At 41.1% G+C, this 13,881-nt stretch overlaps 1 protein-coding gene across 1 annotated transcript in view; it reads left to right on the top strand.

Moving 5' to 3' along the window:
- The window catches only part of PTPRN2 (protein tyrosine phosphatase receptor type N2), a 1,389,072-nt gene that overhangs the window by 1,319,976 nt on the left and 55,215 nt on the right, over window positions 1-13,881 (top strand). Inside the window, exons 17-18 of the mRNA XM_075315450.1 lie at window positions 6,419-6,496; window positions 13,700-13,819. Of these exons, the coding sequence (XP_075171565.1) occupies window positions 6,419-6,496; window positions 13,700-13,819 (198 nt within the window). The remainder of the gene's footprint in view (window positions 1-6,418; window positions 6,497-13,699; window positions 13,820-13,881) is intronic.

The following is a 13,881-nucleotide window of genomic DNA, read 5'->3' as shown; positions in this document are numbered from 1 at the left end:
ATTAGGTGATAGGTGAACTTTAATTGTGTCACATCCTACGAAATGTTCATAGCTTTGCTGTAATTATATTTAGTTCTCATAAGCAGATGGCATATTTCCTTGTTCTGAATCATTATGTTTGCTGCGTTCCAGAAAGCAGTTTTCTGACAGTAGCTGATTATCGCTAAAAGGCGACGAATGGCCTGCTTCTGATGTAACCGATAGCTAAGCTCCCTGACAGCACTGCTCAAATCAGCATTGATTACCTCCGCTTCTGTCTAGCAGACCATGAATGGCAAGCTGGCTACGTAATGCAGGCGCCCGTCACATTTATATCATTTAAATGACAGTGTAACGACATTTCTACAAGGAAACATATGTTCTTATGGATGCTTTGTACTAAAGAATCTGAATGTACTCTTACTATGTGCCTTGTATTGCACAGTTTGACTGTATTTTCATGTAATCATTACAATTATAGACTGAAAAACAGCCTCCTTGAGTATATAGTTGCATAGTTTCATAATTGTTTAGGTTGAATGTAGATTTAAAGCATGACCGTCGTTTTAATTTTTATTTAATAAATTAATAATATACATAAAAATCAGCAACTTTGTAATATATGTCATCAGACAAATCTGCTTCTTTCTCCTCCTGGACAGATCTTTCATGCTCAAAATTCTCAATTCCTGGGTATAATCTGTACTCAGCAAAGTCAGATTTTTATGCTATATCTGTCTGTCTCTCTCATTCCCTGTCTGTCTGTCTCTCTCATTCTCTGTCTGTCTGTCTTTTTCCCTGTCTGTCTGTCTCTTTCCCTATCTGTCTGTCTTTTTCCCTGTCTGTCTGTCTCTTTCCCTGTCGGTCTGTCTTTTTCCCTGTCTGTCTCTTTCCCTGTCTGCCTGTCTCTTTCCCTGTCTGTCTTTTTCCCTGTCTGTCTCTTTCCCTGCCTGTCTGTCTTTTTCCCTATCTGTCTGTCTCTTTCACTGTCTGTATGTCTCTTTCCCTGTCTGTCTGTCTCATTCCCTTTCTGTCTCTGTACAACTTGAGTATATGTCATTATTATTTTACAAGGGAGGTAACCTTATTTGAAAAAGGCATTGTTCAGGTAGTGGATAACACCTATAACCTTTAGAGCATTCTCACCACATTTCTATTCTTCTTAAAACTGTTCCTCACTACTCAATCTTTTCTGAATCCCTGTTTTCACTACCCCAGAAAAAATAACACCATTTCAGTGGTGCCAGCTCTGCCTCTCCCAGGGCTCACGTGACATTTTTATGGTTCACAATCCCTGCTACCAATCAGCGCTGGCTCCATTCTTCCCTCCTACAGATGTAATGGACGTCAGAAGGAAATGAGAGGGCAACAACTCTTACTTCCACTGGATGTATTAATTTTTTCCGACAGGGGGATAGAGTGAAGCCAGCGCTGATTTTCCACAGGGATTGTGTTACATAATATCAGTTGAGCCCTGGGAGAGGCAGAGCTGACACCACTGAAACAGTGCCAGCACCAAAAATGAATATAGGTGTTATTATTTTCCTTAGGGGGAGGGAGAACATAGGGCTTCAGAAGGGGTGTCCAAGTAGTGGGTTACCTATTTAACGGTTACTAACAACTAACTGCAGTGTATCCATGTTCCGCAGAAGTGTCCCGTGTAAATACCAGCAACAGTCAGGATATTTTAACCTTGATCCTTTAAAGTAAACAAGTATATGATAATGTCAAGGTAAAAATTAAAATGACTTATCGCACCGTCCATAGCCCTATAAGACTGTAAGCCAGTGGCTCCTTAGAGGTTGTAAGTTCACCAGCTTCATTGATTTACTGTGTATGCCCATGGCAGGAACAGTGACACCGTTCTCGGCCAGCTCAAGAGTTGTATAGAGCTGAAGGTGACGTTGCTCTAACATCAGATAGGGCCATAATTTTAATAAAAGAGATTTGAGTGTAGAAGAAATAGGTGTCCCTCACCCCGACCCATAAAAGTCCTTTATTTTGTTTGCTTAAAAAACATAGATGCAGGAGGAGACGGGCAGCGATGCAGGAAGATATAGGCAGCGATGCAGGAGGATGCGGGCAGCGATGCAGGAGGAGACGGCAGCAATGCAGGAAGATATAGGCAGCGATGTAGGAGTATGCGGGCAGCGATGCTTCGTCCTCCTGCATCCATGATTTTTTAAGCAAACAAAATAAAGGACTTTTATGGATCGGGGGGAAGGCCACCTGTTTCTCGGCTCTGCTACATATGTCGTCTATTTGAAGGTTTAGCTCCACTTTCTCCATGTGACCAGTTAGTGCTCATGGTACTCCTTTTTTGTCCTATGATGAGTATGCTGGAATAATGTTGCCAGATCTATTTGACTGGTTGTTTGTGGTCATAACTGTAATAAAGACCTCCATCTAGGCAAGTAAGTATGTGTGTAGGGAGGGGGGCAGCATATCTGCAATTGTTTTTTGACAGCATGTAATAAAGACCATTGAGGTTTTTATTACAAATATAGTCCTGCCTCTTGACAGAGTCCCTTTAAGAACAATCTAAATTTTCTGTAAGGCAATTTCAATTACATATAGTGTAATTCTGGCTTTACAGCAGTTTGGACACTGTAATTGTGCTATAGACCTCAAGCATTCTGCAAATATACTTCATATTCACTACATAGTAGGTGGGCCTGTCTGCTCTCAAATGCCAGGGCTGATTTTCAGTCCCAGTCCGGCCCTGGCCACAGCATCCATATCATGTTATGGGATTTTGCTTGCATGTTGCAGTAACTGCCAGAAGCATTTTCTTTATTGGAGCAGTGTTCGGGAATTATCTCAGAAGTGCCTTTAAGGCCTAAAACACACGGCATGAAAATCGAACAGAGTGGAATACGATAAAACATCGCATTCCACTCGGACCAATATCAGCCAATGTGTCAGCACACATGAGCGATTATTTTCTCGGCCCCAATCAGACTGAGAAAACAATCACAGCATGCTGCGATTGTAATGCGAGACTCTTTAGCGGGCTTTATACGCTACGATATCGTTAATGAATTATCTTCAGGGTCACGTTGTTTGTGACGCACATCCGGTGTCATTAACGATATCGCAGTGTGTGACATTTATGTGCGACCTAAAACGATCGCCAAAGTGGCAAAAATCGTTTGCCGTGGAGAGGTCGTCCTAAAACAAAAAATCGTTTTCTTCTAATTAGCGATGTTGTTCCTCGTTCCTGTGGCAGCACACATCGCTGTGTGTGACACTGCAGGAGCGATGAACATCTCCTTACCTGCCTCCACCGGCTATGCGGAAGGAAGGAGGTGGGCGGATTGTTTACGTCCCGCTCATCTCCGCCCCTCCGCTTCTATTGGACAGCTGCTGTGTGACGTCGCTGTGATGCCAAACGAACCGCCCCCTTAGAAAGGAGTCGGATCGCCGGCCAGAGCGACGTCGCAGGACAGGTAAGTGCGTGTGATGGGGGTAAGCGAGGTTGTGTGCGACGGGCAGCGATTTGCCCATGTCGCACAACCGACAGGGGGTGGGTACGATCGCTTGCGATCTCGCTAGCGAGATCACAGCGTGTAAACCCTGCTTTTCTCTCGCACCCATTCAAATCTATGGGGCGAGAGAAAGATCGCACTGCACTCGCGGTACATCGGTATACCGTGAGTGCATGGCGAGAATGGCATGGAGGAGAGAGGGAGATAAATTCATCCCTCTCCTTCATGCCAGCCCGCCCCTCCTCAGCACTGGACCGCCCCTGCTCAGAGCCGGCCCATCCACCGCTGCTGAGGTCCGCTCGCACAGTCGGACCTCAGTCGCAGTGACACTCGCATGACACTCGGCTCCTGCTGTACTGCCAATGTGAGCCCAGTGTCATGCGAGGATCGCATTAGGTCCCGTGTGGCCTCGGCCTAAGGCAAACTGCAACACACTATCTGGTTTAAGATCACACTACTGTATAGAGCATGGGATGTGATATACTAATGATACTTGGCTCAATCTCTGCTGCCAGCGTAAGCCAAGTGCCATTCTACTGCAATTTTTTTTCACGGCCCGATTTCAGGAAAAACACGTAGATCTGCTCTGCATCTTTGAATAGCATTGGGCTGAGTGCAATCATTTTTTTTTTTTTATCGTCCGATTTATAAGCTAGTCTGACCCCGGTCTTATGCTGAGACCCTTCATTCAATGAAGTCAAAATAGTAAAAAAAAAGAAATGCGACAATGTAAAGTAAATGTACTGAATGAAATATATAAACTGCACTTATTCCTGGAAAAACAGACATCATTCTTGTGCTTTTCCATAGCAGTACTCTCTTTGTACATAAATTGCAGCTCATGGGTAAGTATATAGAAGTATATCTTTTCAATTACAGAATAAATCAAGAATGTTTTCTAAGCAGTAAAAACTTATTATCTGATAAGTTCCACACTGAATTCTCCAGGAAACCCGAATGTGCAATTCAGGCTTGTGAATCTCCACCTATATACAAGTCGCTCTGTATACAAGTAAATATGAACCAGAGATGTTTTCTAAGTTTGGGAAGTTTATTAGGAATAAATATAAGAATTTGTAAGGAAGAAAAAACTTATTAGCTTATTTCTAGTTCCATGCTGCTCAAAAATAAATCATTGAGTCTATGTTGACCCTGTTTTTATCAGTCCTCATTAGGGCTCTAATAACCATATTTCTGTCCAAGTGCGATCTTGAATAAACGTCTGATCAAATCAGACCAATGTTATCATATGAGGTCGAGCACGTCTGATCTGGATCTGATTATCGGATCACATTCGGTTATGGGTCAATGGCTCTGTGAAAAACATCGGACTGCTCTCAGATAACATCTGACTGTGGTCCTATTTTCACGGACTGACACAATGGAGAAAATGAGGACTTTTTTTCTCCATCTCCTCTTCATCCAAGAGAATCAGATCACACTTTGAATAATCGGCCCTATTCTCTCGAATTAGAGAATATATGGCCATCTGACACGAACCTTATTGTGTACTCCATTGATTAGAGATGGGAGGATAATTAATGGAGAGCTAAAGGTACCAAAATTGAAAGAGGATCTGTCACCAGGTCAAAAGTGGCCAACTTTTGCTCTTATTTTTATGCCACTCTTTCCCCAATTATTCCATATCTTTTGTTTGTTATTGATCATTTTTTAATCTGCTATAGTTTTAGGGATATAAGCCTTTTTATTTAGTGGTTATTTTTATGTTCTTTCTCAAGGGGGTGTAGTCACAGGGTAATAATGCAGAACAGTGTAAAGCCACGCCCCCAAGAAAATCCAGTAAGACACACCCCTTTGGTAAAGGCCATAAAAAGTAGCACTAAATAAAAAGGCCCATATCTCTGGAACCATATAACGCATTAAAAAATAAAAAATCGAATACTCAGGAGATCAGCAGGAATAAAATAAGAGTTTATACCCCATAAGTTAATGCTCATCGCCAATTGACAGGGCAGAGGATTATACAAATCACTGTTCTGCCCCTCTGAGCAGAAAAAAGCAAGTGTGACTGCACAATATACAAGCAGGGTTTGAGTCCAGGAAGGGAGTGTTTGATAAACATTAGGTTTAGGATCCCATCAAAGAAAGGTACACCATGTCGTTGCTGGTGGGCTTTCATGAATTGGTCAATTTATGCACTAAATACCTTTATTTTATACATATGATGTATGTATACATTCATTGTTTACATACAGAGAATTTCATATATTCACTTAGCACTTCCAGAGTGCTGCTGTATTCTTTTGTTAGGCTAGAGGATTAGTATTTAATTGCTGGAGGTCCCCATGGACCTTTACGGACCCCAGGTGGTCCATATCCAATGTGAGAATGGAATAACATTCAGCTATCTTCTCTGAATAGATGAATATATATGACCAATCTAAGCTTGAGGTCCACCGTATATAACACTAATATGGGCTGTCTCTATGGTATATTGTACTCGTCTTTAGACATTACAGGACCTTAGTTATGCCATTGAAGACTGTTGAACACCAAGTACGATTGCTCTAATTCATAAAAGGAGGGAGTTGGGAAGTTGAGAAGGAATTTTTGCCATAATATGGAGTGATTTAACATCTGGCTTTTTGGATTTTTATCTTCCTCTGAATCAACACTCTAGGTTATAGGTTGAACTCAATGGATTTGTGTCTTAGAATCATAGAATCATAGAATATTAGAGTTGGAATGGACCTCCTGGGTCATCTACTCCAACCCCCTGCTCAAAGCAGGATTCACTAAATCATCCCAGACAGATGTCCGTCCAGACAGATTCTTCTTTAAACCTCAAAATGATAAAAGTCTTCAGTGGTTTTTTGGTTATGAACTGTTCAATTTAATATATTTCTGTACCGTGCAAATTAGATATTATTCAATCATTCACAATTCTATTTTCCATGATGTTTGTTGAGATTTGAATTCTTCTTTTACAGATGGACCATGACCCAAGAAACCCAGCTTACATTGCAAGTCAAGGACCACTCCCCTCCACGGTAGCTGATTTCTGGCAGGTACATGATTAATTAATTATATATATATATATATATATATATATATATATATATATTATATATATATATATACATATATATATATATATATATATATATATATATATATATATATATATATGTACAGTACATCTTGGAATTAGGGTTATTGTATCAAGGACAGACATTGGCATCCTGTGGTATTTTACAACATTTCGTATGATGGGTACGGTTTAACCAGTAGAGCATTTTGCACGGCTCCTTTGGTCACACAAAGGTAGAGCTCGTGCACACTTCTGTATTACAGCACTGTACAGCCTCCGTGGTCTACAGAGTTGTAATACACCACCCATAGACTTTGATGGGATATTAGTGGACCATCATGTGTCTATGATTTCACACTGAGGGTTTTTTTCTAGATTCCATATTAACAAAATCTATGTGATAATAATATCATAATGTAGCCCTATATTATCGCCATGTAGCAGCACCATGGCGGCATAGTCCTGAGTGCGCCTCCATTCCTCCGTGTGTCCTGTTGCTACCAACAAAATTATCTGTTCATTGATTTTCCTGGGAAGTTCTCATTGAAATCCAGAGCAGAGAGTTGTGTTGGTGAACCCCGTATATTAGCGAAATGTTTAGTTTCTAGTGCATGATAGATCAGATTTTAAAGAATGATGAACATATATGTTACAAGTAACAGATAGAACAGTGGGGGGCCATCTGGTGGGGGAACTTTCATCCTGTTAGAACGTAGCAAAAGGATGCGCACCCGACCACCACTGATTCTGTACGTCGCTACCAGAAAAAGCTGAGCATGGCGCTCGTTTGGCCCACTAGGGAGTGGTGATCAGGCACGGGTACTGGGATAAAAGTACCCGGTACTATCGATCAGTGCAAATCCCAGCAGACAAACCCCCCTTTAAGGGTTCTCATATTAAAATGCATATCATCTTCATTGGCAACATATTAAGGGACAGTGAGTAAGTGCCAGGCAAAAGACTCTCATATATTCATCTAAACAAATTGTAACAGGGCTACTACATTTTCCCACAGGAGTGATCTATAAGATTCTACATGCATTAGAGAGTCAGGGCATCCAGCCAAAAATGAGAGTAATAAATAAGGACTCATATATTCAAGCCCAAAGAATAAACTTATTACACTGCTCCGTTATTAAAGCCCTACGATGTAATAGGATAAATAATCTGCTGCCTGTATATGGAGAGCACATTGTAACCATTTATATGGGGATATGTTTTATTGGAGTTTCAATTTAAGGAGAGCTGAAATATGTAAATTGTAAAATATTTTAATTATATTTTACATAGGAATTGTGCCCAGATCTATAAGTACAAGCCCTGGTCCAAGATCCAGGCAGAGAATCTCAGACATGTGTTAAAGCGCACCAATATAATCTAAAGCCAACGCTATACTGGCACTATCAGGCTGACTCTATACATAGCTTTAGTTGTCAGCTAGGATGTATATGTTTTGAAACACAAGCAAGTAAAGTTTGTAAAATGAACAGCTTTTTGAATGACAGCAGCTGCCGATCAGCTGACAGCTGGGGTGGGTATTCATAGTGATTCCCACCCCCCTGCCTGTCCCTCCTCCGCCTGTTATTTATGCTAATTATATTATAAAATTGTTTTACTAAGTGACTAGAAGGATCTGTGCTGATGTCATACCCATGTGACCAGAAGGGGCGGGGCCTCAGCCAACAAAAAAATAATGTTGCTTCCTGGTATCAGCTATGTTGGCTGAGGCTCCACCCCTTCTGGTCACATTGGTATGACATCACCACAGGTCCTTCTAGCTACTTGGTAAAATGATTCTATAATAGAATTAGTATAAATAACAGGGGGAGGACGGACAGGCAGGGGGGCCGGAATCAATATGAATACCCACCTCAGCTATCAGCTGATCGGCAGCTGCTGTCACTCAAAAAGCTGCTCATTTTAAGTTATATAGGAAGATCCTGGTGATTGGTGTGCTTTAAACACACACATATCCCAAAGTTCTGAAAATAGAAATTCATCTTCTGGATTAGTCCAACCATTTTGCTATTGTGAAGATATAACATTTCTTCCTACAACATTAGAAAGTAAATAATAACCGACATGTAATATAGAGGTTGATTTTGCAGGTCTTAGTTTTATCTTTATGTTGGTAGAAACCCAAGGAAATATAGATTTTCTCAACCTGTTATGAATAATACAGTGCAAGCAACAAAGCATAGATGCCAATATCTCCAGGTAGACGTGAGGTTCCCGCTACATGGGACCCATACAACATATTGACTTTGAAAGCCTCATATTCCCCCTAAGTAAAAGTTTAAATAACCTTGTTCAATAAATAATAGTATAAAATCTCATATTTTTATATTTCGAGTTCCCTGAGATTATTTGCTTCTAAGACAAACAGTTCTCAACATTGAATTCCTTTGATACTACGCAGAGCTGCTATTTTATTACATTTCAGTCCAACTCGCTAGTTGAAGTTGAGCAGATATGATGATGTTTTTGACATTGCATATAAGCTTTGGTTGTTCATTCAAAGTACATGTATTGGTTACTGTCACATTCAGTCAACTTCATGTGCATCCTGCCATTAATTGCAAAGTTCATGGCTATGTCAACTGCATCTTCAAAAAGAAAGAGAACAGGACCTCTAGTGCCACCTATAAGTTGCAATCCTAAAAGTCAATATTAACCCTTTAAAGTGTTAAGGACGTGACTCAACCGGTCACTTTTTGGATCTGACCGCTGTTTCTAATCATAATGTCCTGTGTGCACAACGAGAAAGAATAATAATTAATTGAATCAATTATAACACTCTCTCACACGACAGAAGCTGAGGCAAGACTGAACTTTATTCTTAAACAAAGCCCCTAGACCGAGAAGTGAAGGGTGTGAACAAAAGTTTTAGTCCAATCAAGTATCGTAGGTCGGGGCTTCATGACGTATAGGAAATCTGCATATCCTCTTTGGATTAGTCAGTCCAGGCTCCAGGAATTTCTTTTGTTTATCACCTTGGGTGTAGACAGGAAATGGCAGCCATCTTAAGATTACATGTGCTGGTATATACTGTGTTTAAGGAAAATCACTAAATATACAATATACATATATACACGTGTTAGTAAAAGAAAACAAAGACATTCATAAATATGTGCGTTAGTTTACATCTACTGAACTATATACCTGAGTCTATGAAATGGCTGAATTAGGTATTTTTGGATACTCAATTCTTATTCTCAACAAAAGAATCTTGTCAGATGACTTAGAATAAGTAGCCAAACCAGAAACTGAATTTGCAGATATGTGGCTCTGGATGTTTGCTTCTCATCAGTGCAAAGCAGGAGTACTGGTTTTGCTACGTGATAGGTCTCTAACAGGAGTATAAGGGACCAACTGTATCCTTTTGTAGAGCGAAAAATTGGCTTAGGGAGACTCTTAACCCCTCAGTATACACCAATATGTCTTTTTATTGACCTGATATATAAGTGAATAGCTTCCCCCAATGGTGACAATGCAGCAGCTGTCAGCTGTACACTACAGCTGCCACCCTGCTGCATCAGTCCCTGTCGGTGTTGGCACCAACCATGGCTGCTGTCAAAAGTGACTACAGCATGTAGATGGTTAACAGAGGGTGGGGGCTCCTTTTTAACCATATCGGCATCCTGAGATCATAGTTGTGGGGTTCTGATGATGGCATTCTCACATAACGGCCTTGGAGTCTGCTGGCTATAGTGACCTGTTCAGAACTTAGCATCATGTAGGTGGTAAAAATACCATTTTAATTTCCGGTCATGCCACCTTTAATTACGGTAATTCCTGAAAAGCAGCTGAAGGGTTAATAAACTACCTGACAGAAGCGTTGAATATTTTAAGGGGTGTGGTTTTTAAAATATCAATTTTGTTTTTCTTTTTCAAATAAATAAGTCCCCCAAAGTCACTTAAAAACTGAATAGGTCCCTAGAAAAATACGTTTTGTAAATGTCCTTGAAAAAAAAAAATGAAAAATTACCGCTACAATTTTAAAGCTTCTAACATCCTAACAAAATAAAAGAGCATTTTTACAGAAAAAGCTAATATAAAACAGAAATGAGGGAAATGTTATGTATTAATTATTTTGTGTGGTGTGACTATCTGGATTAAAGCAATAATCATTCAAAGTTTGAAAAATGCTGATTTTTTTAAATTTTTGTCAAATTTCTGATATTTTTATAAATAAAAGCAAAACATATTAACCTAAATTTACCATTATCATAAAATCTAATGTGTCACAAAAAACATTCTGAAAATCACTGAGATATGTTAAAACATTGCAGAGTTATTGGCGCATAAAGTGACACATGCCAGATTTGAAAAATTTGTTCCCATCACTAAGGGGTTAAACTAGTCAATGTTCCTTTGGTCATATATTTAAATAACCTATACGTCTCCCTATGCCAACTTGGAGATCACAGCAAGGACAAACTTTACCCTTTAGGCACCCTGTAAGAAGCCCCTCATCCAATCAATCAAGGTCTGCTTTGAGGGGCAAGCACTCAGAAATACATATCTGAAAATGGAGTTTCTAGTTTGGCTTCTTCTAATATGTCATGAGACCAGATGTCACGCTAGGTATGAGGAAGTAGAAAGCGAATGGCAAAAGTGAAGAGAAGGGAAACCCTGTGTCTAGGGAAGGGGTAGTTGGTGACCCTTGACCAAACCTACCGCTGACTGCTGGCTTCCCTCACCACCCTAGATAGGTCCCGCACCTATGCCCTGAGCCAGATACCTGACCCCGGCTGACCCTAAAATAGGTCCTAGGTTGGGAATGGATGGGATGAGCACTTAGTCAACCCCACTAAGTTCCAAAGAACACACAAGGAATACACATAGGAGAAAGTAAACAAATATCTCCAGAAGACTCAGGGAGAGGAACTGCAAGAGCAACAAAGTTTCTCCAATACAAGCTGACTGCTTGCACTGAAGACTTGACAAGAGCATTAGCGGTATCACTAGCACATAGTAAGGAGGAATTAGAGTATATAAAGACACAAAGGGAAGTGCTATAGATTGACAGCTAAAAAGGTGAGGAAATCCACAGGGTCCTAAAGAGAAAGGGATAAATCCCAAGCAGAGAAAAAGGGAAAGTCAGACAGCGGCTTGTGTAGACAAATGCTGCAACCTTCTGCAGCCGGAAACTATAGGACTGTCTGTTAAACATGACAGACCCGTGACTTAAAGGCCCCGTCACACATAGCAATGTCGTTGGTGAGATCGCTGAAACGTCACAGGTTTTGTGACGCAACAGCAACCTCACTAGTAATCTCGCTACGTGTGACACATAGCAGCAACCAGCCCCCTGACGCGATATCTCCGATCATACCTGAATGTCCTGGTTCATTTCTTGATCATTGGCGTCCTGCTAGGCAGCATGCATCGCTGTGTTTGATGCTATAACAACGACGAGCGACCTTGCTGGCGACTCAGAACTCAGCGTTCTATCGAGGTCTGAGTTGTCAGAATGGCTTCTGTGTGACAGGGTCCCAACGACTGCTGAGGTTGTTACGTATTATTGCTGCATCGCTAATTAGATCTGCATGTTTGACAGCTCACTAGAGACCATATAGCGACGTACCAGCGATCCTGACCAGGTCATATTGTTGTCGGGATCGCTGGAACGTCGCTACGTGTAACGAGACTCTAAAGGTGGCTAAAGCGATCTCATTGGGGTCATGGAATTTGTGACGCACATCCGGCTGCTTTAGCGATGTCGTTGCGTGTGACACCTATTAGTGATTTTGAATCGTCGCAAAAACGTTCAAAATCGCTAATCGGTGACATGCCCCCCTCTTCCCAATTATCGTTGCTGCTGCAGTAGCGATGTTGTTCCTCGTTCCTGCGGCAGAACACATTGCTACGTGTGACACCGCAGGAACGAGGAACCTCTCCTTACCTGCGTCCTGCCAGCAAGCAGGAAGGAAGAAGGTGGGCGGGATGTTCGTCCCGCTCATCTTCGCCCCTCCGCTTTGATTGGGCGGCCGCTTAGTGACGTTGCTGTGACGCTGAGCGAACCGCCCCCTTAGAAAGGAGGCGGTTCACCAATCACAGCGACGTCGCAGAGCAGGTATGTGCGTGTGATGGCAGCGATCACCACATATCGGCCGTATGATGGGGGCGGGTGCTATCACGCTCGAGCGTGTAAAGCCCGCTTAAGACTCTTTAAAGAGATAATATTGACTATTAATATCCTACTTACAGTAGGTGGCACTAGAGTTCCTGTCCTCTTTGTCTCTGAACAGTCTATTTGCATATTTAAATTCCCAGGGGAGTATTGTATAGAGTCTCCTTATACCAACAAGGTGCTCTCCAAGAAGAAATGTTATCCCTTAGACATCCTAAGTGTATGCAGGCACACAATCCTTACTTAGGGGCGCAGCTATTGGACATATAGAAGTAGCACCAGGATCCTCTGCTCTTCTGCTACAGCTGTATTATGAATGGCACATCATGAGGACCCTATTACTGATACTGCACTCTTCTTTATAATGAAGTCTGTGCATTTCGCATCCCACCATATGGGGCCAGGACGTTGTATCAAGTACAATACGTTTAATGGAAATCACGCCTGAAATATTGTGTCTGTGCATTGCAGCCTGATACAATTTTTTGCATGTAGCTTGTAACTATAGACCTAGAAATGCAAGAGTGCACCTTACTATTACTTCAGTCTTCATTCTAACAATTCCCTGACGGATCCACATAAAAGGAATTCAATATTTCTAGATTTCTTCTATATATATATATATATATTGCATGTATGTATAATGTATAAATCAATTCCTAAAACTTTGGTTACAATAGAAGCGAACATCAACATTGTTGTAATTGTGGTTATGATATATTCCATGATTCCTCCTACTGCCGCACAACCCTTATTAATATACAAGCTCCATATCAAAGGCCTGAATTCTGTGGTATTTGCCTTCTGCTCAAGCTGGCAATTTCCACAAAGAGAAAATATTTAAATCGCATATTTTCTAAATGCTGCGTTGTGCTCGGGGATTTGGAAGCAGCTGCAGAGAAAAAGTGTCTAATGAAAATGAAATTTGAATTTGCACTGAATGGAATGAGTTTTGATTGTGCGTCTGAGTGCTGTAATTACACGTGTCACGCAGTAATTAAGCGGTTGCAGTGTGGCCACGGTGTGTCTCTCTTTTGTCTGCAGATGGTATGGGAAAACGGCTGCGTTGTAATCGTGATGTTGACATCACTGGCAGAGAATGGAGTCAAACAGTGTTATCACTACTGGCCCGACGAAGGATCCAACCTCTACAACATCTACGAGGTATTTATCTCATGCTACATACTGTACGTAAACACGAGAACACATTATAAACCTTTTTTATT

This window comes from Anomaloglossus baeobatrachus, chromosome 6 (assembly GCF_048569485.1).
Source record: "Anomaloglossus baeobatrachus isolate aAnoBae1 chromosome 6, aAnoBae1.hap1, whole genome shotgun sequence".
Lineage (NCBI taxonomy): Eukaryota > Metazoa > Chordata > Amphibia > Anura > Aromobatidae > Anomaloglossus > Anomaloglossus baeobatrachus.
The sequence above is the reverse complement of the archived record's forward strand: the minus strand, read 5'-3'. Positions and strand labels throughout refer to the sequence as shown.